A 17,837-nucleotide genomic window follows, 5' to 3' on the forward strand; every position below is an offset into this window, starting at 1 on the left:
CCTCACGGTTCGTGAGTTCGAGCCCTGCATCAGGCTCTGGGCTGATGGCCCAGAGCCTGGAGCCTGCTTCCGATTCTTTGTCCCCCTCTCTCTCTGCCCCTCCCCCATTCATGCTCTGTCTCTCTCTGTCTCAAAAATAAACATAAAAAAAAAAAACCACTTTTAAAAAATGGAAACATTAAGCCATAAAGAAGTACTGACCAATGCTATAAACCTCCGAACATGATGCTCAGTGAGAGACCAGATATAAAAGGCCACGTATCAAATTGTATCTACAGGGAATGTCCAGTGTAGGCAAATCCACAGAGACAGATTAGTGGCTACCAGGGGCTCAGGTAAGAGGGAAACGGGAAGTAACTGCTTACTGTGTATAAGATTTACTACTGGGACAATGAAAATGCTTCTAAACTCGTTAGAGGAGATGGTTTCAAAATGCTGTGAATGTACCTAATGCCACTGACTTGTATGCTGTAAAATGGTCAATTGTATGTTACGTATATTTTACCATGACGACAAAAAAAAAAAAAAAAAAAAAGACTCGAATCCTAAGGAGTACTAAGTATAAAAGAATTACTGCTAATTTTAAAAAATAGTAAAAGCAAATTCTTTCAGAGATGCTGAAATACCAACAGATAAAAATGACACTATGTCTGGATCTGGGTGGGGAAGAGCTGGGAGAGAATTTCCAGAATGTCTGACGTTTTCCATAATACAAAGCTTAAAAGAAAAAAGCAAAGCTGCTGACTTTCAGAGTTTATTAACAGGTACCGCTTTCCTTTCTCAAGAGTGACTTTCTAGGGTGAAGGCAGTCACAGGCCATGCAGCACCTCAGTGACCGCTGACACTGTGTAAGGAGAGCCACCCTCCTCGCCCAGTCTTCAAGATCATCTGCCACCTCCTCCCCCTTTTCCACAGCGCCTCCTGCGCCCACTGGGCTGGGTGCCGCCGCTGGGGAGGATGGTGTCTGGGAGCACTGAATCGTTACGGACTAGAGAGAAAACCCTTTTCTAAACCAGTGATTTCTTTAAAAAAAAAAATTTTTTTTAATGTTTTTTATTTTTTGAGAGAGCACAAGCAGGGGAGGGGCAGATAGAGAGGGAGACACAGAATCCAAAGCAGGCTCCAGGTTCTGAGCTGTCAGCACAGAGCCTGACACGGGGCTCGAACCCAGGAACGCGAGATCATGAATGACCAAGCTGAAGTGGGACACTCAACCGACTGAGCCCCCCAGGCAGCCCCCAGTGATTTCTAAGTAAAAGACTACAACCAAATTAAAGAAGAACCAATAAAATTTCCCACTAACAGATAATTTAAAATGGTTTTTGGTAAAAGATGACTAAAACTGGAAGGAGTTTCAATATTTTTTCCATCTTCCTTCTCCTGAGAGGGAACAAGGTCTCAAGACTGACCCTGCAGCGATCATCAATGATGATAAAAAAAAAACTGTGTGGCTTTCTTTAAAGCCCCAATTTTTTTTTTTTTTTTTTTAAATTTATTTTTGGGACAGAGAGAGACAGAGCATGGACGGGGGAGGGGCAGAGAGAGAGGGAGACACAGAATCGGAAACAGGCTCCAGGCTCCGAGCCATCAGCCCAGAGCCTGACGCGGGGCTCGAACTCACGGACCGCGAGATCGTGACCTGTAAAGCCCCAATATATTAAGAAGTTAATCTTTAATACAATTTTAATTTATTTTACGAGATAAATTATATTTTTGAGGAGTGCCTGGGTGGCTCAGTCAGTTGAACCATCAACTCCTGATCTCGTTGTTGTGGGATCAAGCCCCAAGTCGGGCTCCATGACAACAGAGAAAAGCCTGCTTGAGATTCTCTCTCCCTCTGCTCTTCCCCTACGTGCACCCCTCTCTAAATAAATAAACAAATATTTAAAAAAATTGTATTTTTGGGGGCACCTGGGTGGGCTCAGTCAGTTAAGTGTCCGACTTTGGCTCAGGTCACCATCTCACAGTTCGTGGGTTCGAGCCCCATGTCAGGCTCTGTGCTGACAGCAAGAGCCTGGAGCCTGCTTCCGATTCTGTCTTCCTCTCTGTCTACCCCTCCCCTGCTTGCACTCTCTCAAAAAGAAACATTAAAAAACTTTTTTTAATAAATAAATTAAAAAATTCTATTTGTTTTTTTAAGTTTGTTTATTTTGAGAGAGAGGGAGAGAGGATCCCATGCAGGCCCCGTGATGTCTGCAGACAGTCCGACAAGGGCTTGATCCCATGATCCTGGGATCATGACCTGAGCCAAAATCAAGAGTAAGGCGCTTAACCGACTGAGCCACCCAGGTGCCCCAAAAGTTGTTTTTATTTTTTTATTTTTTTTTTAATTTTTTTTTGGTAACGTTTATTTATTTTTGAGACAGAGAGAGAGCATGAACGGCGGAGGGTCAGAGAGAGGGAGACACAGAATCTGAAACAGGCTCCAGGCTCTGAGCTGTCGGCACAGAGCCCGACGCGGGGCTCGAACTCACGGACCGCGAGATCGTGACCTGAGCCAGTCGGCCGCTTAACCGACTGAGCCACCCAGGCGCCCCACCAAGTTGTTTTTAAATAATAGTTAACACGTGCCAACCTGTGGATAAATGGACAAACTTGCGATCAGTTACCCATTTCAAATGCTGTGTTCTCAGGTTCTGTAACCCTTATATTCACGATTAAATCTTTAATATTTCCGCATTCTCCTGTGCAGAGTAAAAATGTGCTCAGCAAACAGTATTCAGACAGAAACTAGTCGGCACGCATATGAAATCTGTTAGGGCGCAAGACCCCATTACAGGGGCAGGAGGGCCTGTCTGGGTGCTCATAGATTCTGAGAGTAGACGCCAAATCAGGGCAATATTCAGGGCCAGGAGAACATTAGAGAGAATGATGTAAAACAGTGGAAAACTTAATCCTTTGCTTATTAAATCTGTAAGGAAACATTTTAGATACCAACTTTCACATGTGAAAGGGATACACAGCTGTTCCAACTCCCTCCAGTAGACAGGTGGACATAAGAGGCCCCTGACTGGCACCAGTGGTTCTCTGACAACCTGGAATGCGTTAGAAATGCACTCTTGGGCCCCCAGGCCACACCTGCTCAGGAAGGGACTCTGAGGCACATCATATCTGGGAATCACTGGCTGAACCATGGCTTCAGCCTGAGCAGGATTCAGACCAAAAAAGGACCGACCAGTCCACCTCCCAATGCCACGTTCTTCCAGAAGCACACAGCGCCAACAGGTTTGCTGCGTCAACGTCATCCACAATGACAAACTTATTCAGAGAGAAAATAAGGCCCGCACAACTCTTAATACTTAGGGGACACAGAACCTGAGAAGACAGCATTTGAAATGGGTAACTGATTGCAACTTTGTCCATTTATCCACAGGTTGGCATGTGTTAACTATTATTTAAAAACAAAGACATTAGAAAAACAAAACTCTTGGGGCGCCTGGAGGCTCAGTTAAGCGTCTGACTCTTGGTTTCAGCTCATGTCATGATCAACGCCATTCGTGGGACTGAGGCCCCGTATTGGGCTCTGCACTGATAGCCCAAAGCCTGCTTGGGATTGTCTCTCTCCCTCTCTGCCCCTTCCCCACACTCTCTCTCGAAATAAATAAACTTAAAAAAAAAAAATAAGAAGAATAAGAACAAAGAACTCTCAGGTGGTTAGTCTTCCCAGAAAAGGTTCCAGAACTTATTCTACCAGTGAGTTTGGGTCAAGGCAGAGTGGGAATCTGAATCCCATAGGCAAACGCAGGTCTCCTCCATTCCTTCATCGCTCACAGGTGGGAGGTCAACACAGTCAGGCCTTCTGTTCTCTACCCCTTTTCAGAGAAACTCTGTGGGCACAGAGAGCACCTTCTGACCAGGAGCCTGACTCCATTGCTTGAGCTCCTGCAGGCCACTGCTGCGTCCTGATGGACAGCAGGCACTCTGTAGGCCTAGGCAAGGACCCACTGCTCAAACAGCAGCTCTGAGGATGACACTAGACTCCTGAGTTGACTTAACAGCCAGCCGGACCCCTACGCCTCACATGGCTCCACAGGGCTGGGTGAAACGGGGTTCTCTGTGCTCTCATTTAAAAGCCAAGCTCAGGGGCACCCGGGTGGCTCGATCAGTTAAGCGTCCGCCTCTTGATCTCAGCTCAGGTCTTGATCTCAGGGTTATTGAATTGAATTGAATTGAATTGAATTGAATTGAATTGAATTGAATTCCGGCGTTGGGCATGGAGCCTACTTACTTACTAAATTACTAACTACCTAACTAAATGCCAAGCTCCGTTGGTCTGTCCTGTCTTCTCTACTCGTCGATGTGAGAACATGCATGGACAGCTATGTGCGCAGAGAGCAAGATTCTCTGCTTCCGTCAGACACACTCTGGAGCACAGGTGTCCCAGGAGACATCTCAGAAGGCAGGTGCCAGTGCCCAAACCTCCCGTTACTTCCAGGCCACACCCAGGGATCTACACAAGGACGGGGGGATTTCTAGCTCTCTAGGTATTTACAGAAACGCTAATCTCCGTTCAGATGGCTCCACCAGGGGGACCCCCAGGAGAGCTGACACCCACAACCACCGCCAGGTACCCTGTAGCACTATTAGGTTTCTTACACTTTAGAAATGCAAACATTTCCTCAGACAAAAAAATTAAAATTTAACACTCGAAACCAAAGTATGGAACACTACCATTCATAAAACGGAGAGCAAAGGATCTTCGCTCTTGATATCTGCACCCTATTAGCTGTGAAGGACACTGCTTACCGTTGTTCACCTGGCCGTGGACGGCGGCAGGGACTGGCACCACGTGAGTCCCGTTCTGCGTCACAGTTTTTATTGGTAGCTGGTGCTGACCCAGAGGAGCCTGCTGCACGATGGTGACCGTCTGGACGGGGGTGGTCTGTGGCGTCTGAATGATCCGGCTAGCGGCGCCCAGCGTGGCATGGCTAATCGCAGGAATAGGTTCCACTTTTACTGAAATTAAAAGGAAGGGGAAAGAAACAATTCCAACTGACATTACTGGAAAGCCACAGCAATCACGCCAGGTGGACAGCAGACCCTCTCTAAGACGTTACGTAACTAGAAAAGGGGTTTGGGGGCGGCACCTGGGGGGCTTAGTCGGTGGAGCGTCTGACTCTTGGTTTCGGCTCACGCTGTGATCTCACAGTTCATGAGTTCTAGCCCCGCCTCGGGCTCTGCGCTGACAGTGCAGAGCCTGCTTGGGGGTCTGTCTGTGTCTCGCTCTCGCTCTCTCCCCCTCTCTCTCCCCCTCTCTCTCCCCCCCTCTCTCTCTGTTCCTCCCCAGCTTGTGCTCTCACCTCTTTCAAAATAAATAAACTTAAAAAATTAAAACAACAACAACAACAAAAAGAAAGGGGCTTGGGACGAGTAGGTCTGCTGGGAAGACTTGAGAAACAGCTTGAGAAACTGCCTGCAGCGACTTCTTCTGTTGCTTTACCTTTTACTTCTTTGTGGTCTCCATTCTCTTGCGGCTCTGCCTTAGGAGGGGCCAGCACGGCCGCCTGCGTGACCACGGCCTGGCCGGCAACAGTGTACGTGCTGGCCGGGGCGAGGCCGGCCACGCCGGTGACGGACACCGCGGGGATCTGGTGGACGACGTGCACCGTCTGCACGACAGGCTGCTGGGAGGTCGCGGTGGTCACGGGGGCGGCGACCGTGTAGGTGACAGGCTTGATCGTCGGCGGCAGCTGCCGCTGCACAGCGATTAAAACAGGCTGACTAGACAGGGGAGAGCCTGCAGAGTTTGAGGGAGCAGGGGTGAGGCACAGGCACCCACGTTCCTCCAACCGTTTCCCAGAACCGACCAAGCACAACCATCCGCTCACAGCACACAGAGGAGTAAGACAGGGCGCGCCCCTCCACCTCATAACATAGTGAAGTCACTCGCGGTGGGAAAAGGGTAGTATCTTAACGGGGATACTGAACTCTTGTATCTGACCGCTAAAAACGCAATTCTTGCTCTATTCAGATTTCTTACGACACCTCTTCCCACATCTCTTTCCTCATGAAAAAGAAAATGTCAACACAGTATATGGGAAGAAGCTGCCTACTGAGCCCAGTCAAGGGGGCCACGCTCTCCCCAGCATTAAAGTCTCACGGTGGGGGCGAGAGAACCGGAAAGCCCAGACACAGAGTTACAAACTCTGCCAACCGACCTCTGCTCTCCCTGGTTTGGGCACAGAGTAAATGAAAAGACACGCTGGTGACAGGAGGTACAGGTGGGGGTGGGGAGGGGCTGTTGCCAGCATGGTCAGGAATCCCACTGTGTCAAAGTGCGTATTTTGTGGGTGCCTGGGTGGCCCGGTCGGTTCTGAGTCCCACTCTGGATTTCGGCTCAGGTCACGATCTCGCAGTTTGTGGTACTGAGCCCCACGTCGGCTCTGTGCTCACAGCGCGGGGCCTGCTTGGGCTCCTCTCTCTACCCCACCCCCACTCATGCATGCTCTTGCTCCAAAAACAAAAACGAAAAAACACCAAAAACACACATTTTGCCAACCAATTAGGAATCATAATAGAATTAGTTCAGACACATTTCCACACTGTATTGTTACAGTTTTTGTTTTTGTTTTTAAATTCCTCAGGGCACACATCTTTATTCTGCTTTGCAACTTAGTAAGTAAACTGTGAGATGCTCACCTAGTCATTAAGTGGGCAGTTTCTGCTGCCAATCAATGTCTAGCTTGTCTAATTTGTGTTATTCCTTTGGGGGGAGGGATTTTTTTTTCACAATCTTTGAATGATCAAGCAACTGAGAAACAGATTCTTAATTATTTCAGGCATCCATATAAGCTGTTTTTACGTAAAACAACGTTCACTGTTTTTGGTTGTTTTTTTTTTTAACACTCACAGTACTATTAAGTTTTTCAGAGCTTATAACACTCAGGTATTATGCAGAAAGTACCAGGTACAAAGGAGCCAAGGCCACTGCTGTGTCCCGCTGAGGAGCCTGGCCCGCCGCCACCCACCACGCCTGCCCCCTCTCTTCGAGTCTCACCTGGTGCACTCTGAGCAAACCGTGCCTCCTGGATGACGGCCAGTTTGGGCTGTGACGCGCTGGGCTCCGGGTCCAGCGGGGCCGGGGAACCTTCCCTCGACAGGCTCTCGGGGGTCTGGGCACCACTGGAGTGAGCAGACAGCACTCCAGCGTGATTGGGAGAGGCTGGGGCACTTCTGTGTTACAGAAAAAAAGACAGTGGATTTTTACAGGTCCAGCACTCATCACGCTGCGTCATCTCAATAACGTGCATTTTGAAACTGTAACGGCCATTTGTCTTCTGCCACCTGACTACAGTTCTGTGAGCTCTACCGGACATGGACCTTCCGTGAGACTCACTCAGCTGTGACAGCCAGTGTGCCTGTGCTGCGCGAGGCTACTGGGGCTCCGTGCCCACATGGGCTGCACGGCCGTGGAGCTGTACTGGTGCCCTCCCTAAGCAGCTCCTGTCCACGGGCAGCAGGAGCCAGCGGTGTGCAAGCAGGTGGGGGCCCGAGACTTACATCCTGGTCCTTTTTTTTGTTTAGAAACAGAGCATCTATTAATGAAGCTAAAAATGTATAATTTGAAAATCAGGCCATTAACATTATATAAAACAATCTTGAGTTTAAGCCGCTAAAATACAGCTTGGAAGAGCTGTTCATGTGTCAAAGGAAAGGAAAACACACAGCTCATCAAATGCCGACCGGTCATGTTAACAACGTGCAATGAGTTCAGTGAGGCCACAGCTGCCACGTGGGAGCGGAGTCTCCGCCGTTTCAGACCGCCGTTCAAGAAATGTGCGGGCAGCATCCGACACTCTTGTTCAAATCCCCATCCCCACATTTAATCACACCGCATTTGGTAGTTCCTACTGTGAAAAGGAAAACTGACCAACACATTGAAGGCAAATTTACTAACCAGTAAGTGAGGTCTTTTTGTTTGTCTTTTTTCCTTACCTAGACGAGAGCGGTCCCAGAGGGGTTCTAAAGCAAGGCACGCCCCTAGGCCGTCTTTTCCTAAAAGCCTGCTCTATTAATTTGCTTTCAGAGGCAGGGTCTATCCTCCAGAATGAGCCTTTGCCTGGTTCTTCCTGGGAACGTGGTACTTTGATGAAATACCGATTCAGAGAGAGATTGTGGCGAATTGAATTCTATGAAACATAAAAAAATACGTAGAATTCATATATTTCTTTGCTGAGAAATGAAAATGTGCCCCAGTTTCAGTGCCCTGCAAAGCAGAGACCGAGGCATGCGGCCTTTGCAGAGGGCAGACGACTTACAAGCAGCGCTGTTCTGGGAGGAGCCGGCCCTCCTCCCGAGTGAAGGAGTAGGGGTGCGACCCCCCAGCCGGAGGGTCCTGGAACGAAACGGCAGAGGGAGCACCAGGGGCGGGGGGGGGGGGGGGGGGGGGGACCTAGGGAACAAAGAAGGGGTGGGCCATCTAAACCACAGGGAAGAAGGCAACTTCCATCTCTCCCCCAGGTAGGAGACCAAGGACCCTCACTGTAGTCATCTCACCTTTCCTGCTTAGAGACGAACAGAGACAAAATAAGCCAATACTTTTTGAGCACGGAATTCTTACAAGAATCTGTCACAGCCATCTAAAACGAATTAATCCAGTGCAAAGTGTTTGGCAAACCAGCAAAGGATAAAGACGAGCTAAAGGTTGAGACGTATTGTCGACATCATCTTCCAGTAATAAGAGCACTTTGCAAAATACTTCCATACATGTTTTTCAATTTGATCCACCAAATAATCTGATGAGGCACAGAGAGGAGTTTTCCCTCAACTCCTGCTCTATTCTTTCCATTACAAAAATCTTGGCTCACAGCTTACAGACAGTTTCAGGAAAGCTCCCCACTGCAACCTGCACGACTCTTGGCAGCACGCCTGATCCCGAGCCCCCCAAACCACAGTCAGCAACAGCTGGACAGAACCCATGCATCCAAGTTATTTCATGTATTTACACACATGTTTAAATTTAAACTTAGTAAGTTAAACTACTTACTAGTTAGTAAGTTAAACTACTTACTACTTACTTACAAGATTCAAAATGATGGTAACTCACAGTACAATTTCGGGCTATCCCAAAATCATTTCTAAATTCCCCAATTAATCTTCTAAAGGAACTCCTAGCCACAGCCTGAAATCCTCACTTGCCAGAGGTGGCTCAGAAATCAAATGTATCAAATTCTACTTTACAACCCAGCTAGGGGACCGCTCACCTACCACAACCAGTCACAGGCTATGGCTGTGACCACAGCACCACACAAGCCCGTGGAAGTCCGTCTCCCTCACCAGCAACACGCAGGGGGGCAGCCTAGACTGTCTGTGATTTGTGGAAGTGTTTATAAATAAGTGCATTACCTGAGACTTAGAATATTTTATTATTTTTTTAATGTTTATTAAAAGAAAAAAATTTTTTAAACGTTTATTTATTTTTGAGACAGAGAGACAGAGCATGAACGGGGGAGGGGCAGAGAGAGAGGGAGACACAGAATCGGAAGCAGGCTCCAGGCTCTGAGCCGTCAGCCCAGAGCCCGACGCGGGGCTCGAACTCACGGGCCGTGAGATGGTGACCTGAGCTGAAGTCGGACGCTTAACCGACTGAGCCACCCAGGCGCCCCTAATGTTTATTTTTGAGAGAGAGAGAGAGAGAGAGAGAGAGAGAGAGAGAGGGGGAGAGTGTGAGCGCGCTGGAGGGGCAGAGAGAGAGAGGGAGATAGAGGACCCAAAGCAAGTACAGAGCCTGACACGGGCTTGAATCCATGAACCGTGAGATCATGACCCGAGCCGAAGTCGGATGCTTAACCGACCTGAGCCACCTGGAAGCCCCAAGATTTAGAACATTTTGATAACCGCAGATACTTGTTATTATGTTTTATCATAGGTTTAGGGATTTACCAACAATACCTTTCTACTAGCTCTTCCAGAAAAATCAAACTCAACTACTACTGGTGCTTCCGCCAAAGAGAGAAGACGATCTTCCTCTGATTACTCAGACGTTTCTGTGCCGTAGAAGGTAGACTCCAAGACTGTGGGTTGAGAAAAGCAAACCCAGACCATGACACCACAGGGCCCTCTGGCTGTGAACAAGGCAATCCTTATGACTGCCATGGAAGCGTTAAGAGGTCCTCCGACTGTACGGTGGGAGGGAACCTGGCTACCTGGGCAGCTTACAAGTGAACAACATGGGAGGTGCTGAACCCCCACGTGAAGGCTGGAACTGCACCGAGAAGGTTAATGCACGTACTGCTAGGAGGAAAAAGGGAAGCTGGGTCAGGGGGAGTCTGGAGGTAGGAAGTGCCATTTCAGGGGACTGGGACACTAGTATTTCTTCCCACTGATAAAGGAGAACAGGACTGGCGGGGGTGGGGGTGGGCTGTGGTTCCACGACCTTCATGCCACAGACAAGCTGCACGCAAGTTCCTAGGTCAAGGAGTCGCTATTTTCTGTCCTGAAAATGTGACAGAAGCTACACTATGCACCGTCACAACAGGGTCTAACAAGCCTATGGAACAAAGAGGCCACGATTTTCCAGCCAACAAGACTGGAAATGCTGTGGAAGTCATTCCCATTATTCTACGAGATACTTAATGCAGACGCAAAGTAACTATATTTCTAAGGTCATTTAAGGCCTTTGTAATTTGATCAAGCCAAGCTACAAACACAAAAACCACGCTGGCTTGGCTTCTACTGATTCAGAAAGTATTACATGCAGAGAAAAGGCAGGTTATTACTCTTTAAAACTAAACAGGAAGAAAAGGGTCTGCAGTACTGCACACATTCTCTTCCCCCCAGACCCTCCCCTCACCAAGGCTACTTCCCACAACCCGTCCTCCCTGGGCGCCAGTCCCTCCTCCCTCCTGTCCCCGAAGGCAGCTCCATCCCTGCAGATGACCCGGACGAAAGGCCCAGAGCTGGTCACCGGCCTCCGGCCTCTGTAAGCACCCCCAGCACTCCTGCCCAGACCTAGTTTCTGTCGGCCCCACTCATGCAGAGTACTCCCTCTACTGAGGACTTGTAAACAAACTGATAAGAAGGGAACATGTCAGGACCTTCTAGAAGCAGAGTTCAATGTACAGGGTGAGAGGAGCCCACAACACACCCTCTACTTTAAGAAACCGGCTCTGGTCCTTTCAGAGGCCCAAAGGCCCAGAATTCAAGTTTTCTAGTTATAACAAATACCTCAGTTCTGGGCTGGGTAAAATTATAATTATAAATCATACGAAAACATTTTGGCATAAATATGCAACCGAAGGAAAGAAACATGCCATCTTCCCAGATGCGGTCACAATTTGTTTTATCCCAGAGTTTCCTCTGGACCAATCAAGAAGCCTTGCCAAAGGCAGACAAGGCAAAATACCCGAAGCGAGCCTGGAAGGCAGCTGTGGACTTCCTTCAGGTGCTCCAAAAGGCACAGGTCTCCGAGGAGCAGATCAGAGTCAGGGCCAAGCCCTCGGGCCCTGCTCTCCCTGCACCACCACCTCCCTAACGCCCTAGGGGAGGGCAGGAGGCAGTCTGGAAACCCACATTTTAAAACTGGGCTGTTCTACAAGACCGTCTTCCCCCCCCTACTCTCCACACAAAGAAAATCGGATCTGGCTTTTATGAAACAAGGTTGCAAAAGGGAAAGGCTTTTTTGTTTTAAGCCAAAAGTGAGGACATGGGAAGAAGGTCTCATCCATACACAGACTTTAAGTGCAGTCACTTTGGGAGGGGCAGCTCAGAGAATCTCATGACAGAAAAAGAACACGTGTGGATCAGTACTGGGAACAGCTAAAAGAAATTGAGAGCGCATTCCAAAAATTAAAGGGAGGGGTGCAACAGGAAATCTCTTTTCTGCTAAAACGCTGGAGCCAGGAGGGCCTTACACAGGCAAGGCTCAGTCACCCTTCTGGGCCTTGATCTAGACAGAAAAGAGGTTTCGATAAAAAGCAGCATCGATGACAGCTAACAGAGAGGGGTGCTTGCCCTCCAGCAGCCATGTCTGTGATGCTCCGCTCTCAGGGGCTGGGAAGTCGCTCCCAGAGCCAGGAGCAATCCGTGCACGTGGGGATCACACCTGACCTAACTCCCCACAAGACTGAAGCCTGGAGGAGGCCGCCCCTGAGAGCTGGCCTTCGTCCTCCGGCCAGAAAACCATATGTTGTTTGGAAGCAGCTCTTGCATAAATGGATGTTAGGAAACACAGGGAAACACGTCACTGAAGGTCTGGCCGGGCGCTTCAGTAACACTGGCTCCCCTTCTGCCCCGCTAACTGGCATTTCCAGTCACCAGAATCCTGCACGCGACGAGCTGCACATAACCCCCCACCCCACTCCTTGACGGGGTATCCTGAGACCTCATCTGCCCACACACAGGAAACCGTGTTCCTGGAGCAATCACCAGAAACGGACACAGGTTATCATTTGGCTCTGCTTTTTTTGTTTGACATTTTATCTGAAGCACAACCTCACTGTCCTCGATTAAAATGGTCAGTATCGCAGGGATTTCTTGTCCAATGTGTTGAAGAGACCTGCCAGGTAACTGGAGAGCAAAGGGTTCTCCAAATCCAGCATTTTCCTCACTGCCAACTAAGAAATGCACCTCGCTGTGCATACGGAGGCAGGGAGGCAGGCAGGCAGGGGGCAGCTGCCCCAGGCCAGGAAGGGAGGCGGGGTCTTATTCTGTACCCTCCACAATCAAGGACCCGGACGCGCCTAAAGACCCCTTACAAAGGAAATGTTCAGGATTTGGCTGGACTACTTGTATTATAACATGTTTGTATGTCTGCAGGTAGAAGAAAAGAGTTTTTGCCCATCATTAAACAGAAAATGGTTCCCCCTCCACCCCCACCCACTTGGTTACGGTTACAGGTCAGCAGACACATTTTTCCGAGGATCATTTACTCACTATGCCTGAAAGGAATAGTGTTGCCATTCCTTGTTACTTAATGAATTCAAGAACTGCAAGCGTACATTTCTTCTTTTCTTATGCTTTTAACGTTCCCTATTTCAACCCTGCCTTTCCCATATGGTCTGAATTAGGGAGGTTCTACCATACTCCAGCAAGTAGGCACACCTAGCACAGATACACGGAAGAAAAAACCACACGGTGTAAAACTTTAAAAATTAAACGAGATTAAAAAGTTAAATAAGGATCCGTTATGCACTAATATCCAAGAGTCCTCTGAGGAAGGCTGGGTTGCAGACACCCCGGGAATGATCTGAAAGTACAGGAACACAAGCAGGTAGGCCGCCCCCACACAGGGCAGCATCGTGTCTATCTGCTTTTCTACACTGCCCAACGGGAGAAGATGTCTTTTGAAGAAAGGGTTCGTTGATAAAATAGTTTGGAAACCACCTCTGCAAACTTCAAGAAGCTATGTACGTCAGCAGACGCAGGTAAGGAAGAAAGAAGGAACCCGAAGTAAAGGACGGGCTGGGTTTTTCACATTCCTTTACTTCAGACATAGGAAGTTAACTGCAACGGTCGAAGAGAAACATCTCAAACAATCCATGCCTTTCCCATCCGTGGGGACGGTCAGGGACCGTAAAAACCACAGGCTGAGGTTTTCTTCTAGAGCCACTATTCCTTCTGCTCTGTGTGGAGGAGGTCAAAGCGTGGGGCCAGTGGCCTCTAACACGTCCTCCTCCCTGAGCAAAAGAGGGTCTCCCTCACCTCGCTCTACCCTTGCCCTGTGCCCAAGTTAAGGAAAGCAGCTCAATTTTCCTCTGTTTTCAATCAGCATCTACTGACTTGTCACAGAAATATTTCATAACAAATCGAAATGGATTTACCTGCCAGCCCTTGTCCGCAGTCCTGTAGTATGGGTAATTTTTAGTGATGTGAGTATAAATCCCATTTAGAGTGAGTTGTTTGTCAGGAGCCATTGTAATTGCTTGTACAATTAATTGTGCATAGGAATAAGGTGGCTTTGAATCATCCTGTATTTAAGTTAAAAAAAAAAAAGAGAGAGAGATTATTGAGGTTATCAAAATGTTTACTAAATTTACTAGAATTTAGCACTGTTTGTGCTTTTATTTAAAACAATTTTTGGGGAGGCCGCCTGGGTGGCTCAGTTGGCTGGGTGTCCAACTTCGGCTCAGGTCGTGATCTCATTGTCCATGGGTTTGAGCCCCACGTTGGGCTCTGTGCTGACAGCTGGGAGCCTGGATCCTGCTTCGGATTCTGTGTCTCCCTCTCTGCCTCTCCCCACTTGTGCTTTATCTTGCTGTGTCTCTCAAAAATATATGTTAAAAAAATTTTTTTTTAATAAAAAAAATTTTTTTAATGTTTATTTCTGAGACGCTGAGAGAGAAGGAGACAGAGGATCTGAAGCGGGCTCTATGCTGACAGCAGAAAACCTGATGCAGGCCTTGAACCCATAAACTGTGAGATCATGACTGGAGCCAAAATCACATGCTTAACTACTAGGCCACCCAAGCGCCCCTCTTTTTTTTTTTTTTTTTTAATGTTTATTTTTGAGAGAGAGACAGAGAGAAGAGTGTGAGTAGGGGAGAGGCAGAGAGAGAAGGAGACACAGAACCCAAAGCAGGCTCCAGGCTCTAAGCTGTCAGCACAGAGCCCAACGTGGGGCTTGAACCCACGAACTGTGAGATCAAGACCAGAGCCAAAGTCAGACACCCAACCAAGCCACCCAAGTGCCCCTAGGCACTAGGATTGTTTGTGCTTTTAAGTGTTCCTGTGAAAATGCTTAGTTTTCCTTACTATGAAAGTAACATAAATTGACTGAGAAGCATTTGGAAAATTTAGAGGAAACAAATGGAAAAATGCACAAGCAGTGTAAAAAAGAATATTAAAACCACATAAAGAGAAACTCCAATGGCAAAAACAAAAAACATAAGGAAAAGAAAAGAGCCGCCTGACCTCAGTAAAGTCCAGGACAACACACCTTAAACCACGGTCAGAGTCAAGATGATACTCCTTATATGAGGTTTAAAAAGAAGCAACTGAGACATTGCTTAGGGATAAACACAAATGGACGAAAAGAAGACAAGCAGAGGACGGACAGACAGGAAGGAAGGTAGACGTGCCAAAGAAAGGAGCGTGGGCCTCAGCTGCCCAGCCCATGATCAGTCCTGACAGCGGTGGGGGGCACATGTTCTATGCAGAGACACTGACCGCACTCGTAAACAGCTAGTATTTCCTGAACACTTCAGCTGGGCTCTGCCCCAACTACCCTGAGCGGACAGACTCTGTCTGGAAAGGGCCAGGCGAACTGGTGGAGCTGGAGACTACTCCAGGCAGCAGGTTCAGAACACAAAGCCTTCCTCATTGTGCTTGTGCCACTGGCTGTGTCTCCTGGTTACCTTTTTTCTACACATTGCTAAAAACTTTTTTTTTATTGAAAAATGTAACACAGATAGCAAAGCCTATAATACATCCTCATCAGCTGAAAACAAATTTCTGGGATGTGAACATTAGGACAACCAACACTAGGTCAAGAGAAAACACAGCCCACATCCCAGAAGCTTCCATATGCCCCCTGGGCCTGCAGCCTCTACCCCCAGAGAAGCTGCCATTACCTCTGACATTTTGTCCTAATGACAATCTTGCTGTCAACGTTTTAGCATCTAAGAACGCACACTGAAACAATTTAGTTTTGCCTGATTTTAAACAGGCAACTGTATCAACATGGAACCCCACTGATGGTGCCCCTCTGAGCCTCCCTCCCTTGCCCAGCATGCCCCGTGTGCAAGGCTCCTAGCCACGGCAGACAGGTGGTGCACCACTACGGCCGTCTCCTCCATGACTGTGCTGTGTGCTACTGCACAAATGCGTCACATTTTATACAGATGTAACTAATACTACGCATTGCTTTATTCTTTTTCACCGAGCATTATACCAACAATACTTCCGTATCAGTGACTATGCTGCATAATATTTCCTTGCTTGATCACTCTTAGGGGGCATTCAGGCTGCTTTCAATTTTCTGTGTTATATAAATTTTTGTTTGAGATTTTTGCCATTTCCTTTTAAACAAAATCCTAGAAGGGGCATTACTGGGTCAAAGAACAAAAACATGCAGGGATACGCAGGGTCACAGCGTGTTCAACAACCACTGTCCCAAAAGGGTGTGTTCCCGTGCACATGTGTGCACGCGTACATTCAGACACGAGTGCATGTGCAACCTTCAGCATCTGGGACAGCAGGACTAAACCCTGGGAACGGTTTCCTGGGACACAGTGCTTATCACCGCGTGAGGACCAAGCGATTCTCTTGTCCTCCACTGGTTCAGATCTCAGCACCTGGGCCCATAGCTGACACTGGGGAGCACCCAGTGGTGAATGACCAAAATAATTCATTTATTCTAAGACCCCAACCCCAAGACCCTACTCAACAGGAAGGGACCCCACAACCAACTTGGATCCACACCAGGCCCTGGTAGCGACATTACTAGACATGCAGACAGCAAAGGGAGGATAGCTGGTCACGTGACGGCCCCGGGTTCTGTTTCAAGGCTATAAAACATTTACCTTTGGGCTGTCTCCACCAGAAGCTTCCTTTTCATTTTCTGGCTGGGAGTTGTCGGCCATTAAATTGAGGTCAGCTGGTATCACACGGCCCATTTTGTACCCCGAAGACCCTGCTCCCCGGGGGCTGGATGGGCAGGAGTTTGCAGCACTGTGGGTGGGAAAAAGTGGCTGCGATCAGCCTAATACAGAACATACATCACACCGTGCTTCAAAGACTCGTTCTGATTTCAATGAAAACAAACTTAAAAATTAGAATATCAGCATTTTCTATGGAAAATGGACTCACTAAATTCTCCATGAAATTTAAGATCACTCCAGGAAACGTGGAAATCAGATATCTGCTTCCACATGTGTTCTCTTCCATAATCACAAAACAAACTATCAAAGGAGGTGGTGGTCCACCTGTTTCACCAACGAGGAAATGGAGGCTCAGGATGGTTCTGGAACTTACCAAGGACACGGAGGTGTATCATTTAATGGCTCGCAAAGGGACACAGAGCACAGGCTCTGCTCACTCCCTTCCCACCTAGGACACGGCCTCCAGCTACACCAGAAAGGTCAGGGACAATCCAGAGAAAGAGAAAGGCAGCCGGGCCAAGAACAGGGGACACAGAAAGAGGATGAGGCCATGGACACAGCTGCAGATGGCACCAGGCCCCGGAGCACATGCGTCAGGTCAGTTGGGACACAGCACCCCCAAACACAGGAACCCATTAAAAAAAATTATTTACTTATTTTATTTTTTATTATTAAAAAAAAAATTTTAAACATTTATTTAGTTTTGAGAGAGCGTGGCAGGAGAGGGGCACAGAGAGGGAGACACAGAATCGGAAGCAGGCTCCAGGCTCCTGGCTATCAGCACAGAGCCCAATATGGAGCTCAAACCCATGAACTGCGAGATCATGACCCGAGCTGAAGTTGGGACACTCAACCGAGCCATTCAGGCGCCTCTTCATTTATATTTGAAGTTAACGCTAGCCCCAACACGGGGCTCGAACTCACAAATCCAAGATCAAGAGTTACACAGTCTACCACCTGAGCCAGCCAGGCACCTCAGGAACCCATGTTTAAACACGGGTGCCTTTTTTTCACACGGCAGGGCTGGGGTGCTGCTTCCTCATCTGTGTAATGACGAGAGGCCACTCCCACTCGACTGTGGTCATTCACCAAGCTGCACATTGGAGCTCCTGCCCCGGTTCCACGCATGCCCGTACTTTACAAAGAATGAGCTGCCGCAGTGCAAGGACACCAAAACCAGGACGGGCTGAGAAATTGATCAAGTTACAGCCAGAGTGTGTGGTTAGGGATGAGTGGCATTTGGGGGAAAAAAGACAAGTACTGCAAATATATATAGAAAATTTCTGGAAAAAATACATA

The 17,837-nt window shown here is 48.1% G+C and overlaps 1 protein-coding gene across 3 annotated transcripts in view; it reads right to left on the reverse strand.

The window, feature by feature from the left end:
- The window catches only part of FOXK2 (forkhead box K2), a 65,899-nt gene that overhangs the window by 9,439 nt on the left and 38,623 nt on the right, over window positions 1-17,837 (reverse strand). For all 3 annotated transcript variants that reach the window (XR_009255191.1, XR_009255190.1, XM_058704530.1), the window contains exons 3-8: window positions 16,461-16,608; window positions 13,761-13,907; window positions 7,936-8,129; window positions 6,998-7,173; window positions 5,441-5,737; window positions 4,747-4,956 (exon numbers count right to left, since the gene is read on the reverse strand). Coding sequence is in view for 1 of the 3 variants with exons in the window: in XM_058704530.1 (XP_058560513.1) it covers window positions 4,747-4,956; window positions 5,441-5,737; window positions 6,998-7,173; window positions 7,936-8,129; window positions 13,761-13,907; window positions 16,461-16,608 (1,172 nt within the window). In the remaining 2 variants the exon portion in view is untranslated. The remainder of the gene's footprint in view (window positions 1-4,746; window positions 4,957-5,440; window positions 5,738-6,997; window positions 7,174-7,935; window positions 8,130-13,760; window positions 13,908-16,460; window positions 16,609-17,837) is intronic.

The sequence above is a fragment of the Neofelis nebulosa genome, chromosome 16 (genome assembly GCF_028018385.1).
Source record: "Neofelis nebulosa isolate mNeoNeb1 chromosome 16, mNeoNeb1.pri, whole genome shotgun sequence".
Lineage (NCBI taxonomy): Eukaryota > Metazoa > Chordata > Mammalia > Carnivora > Felidae > Neofelis > Neofelis nebulosa.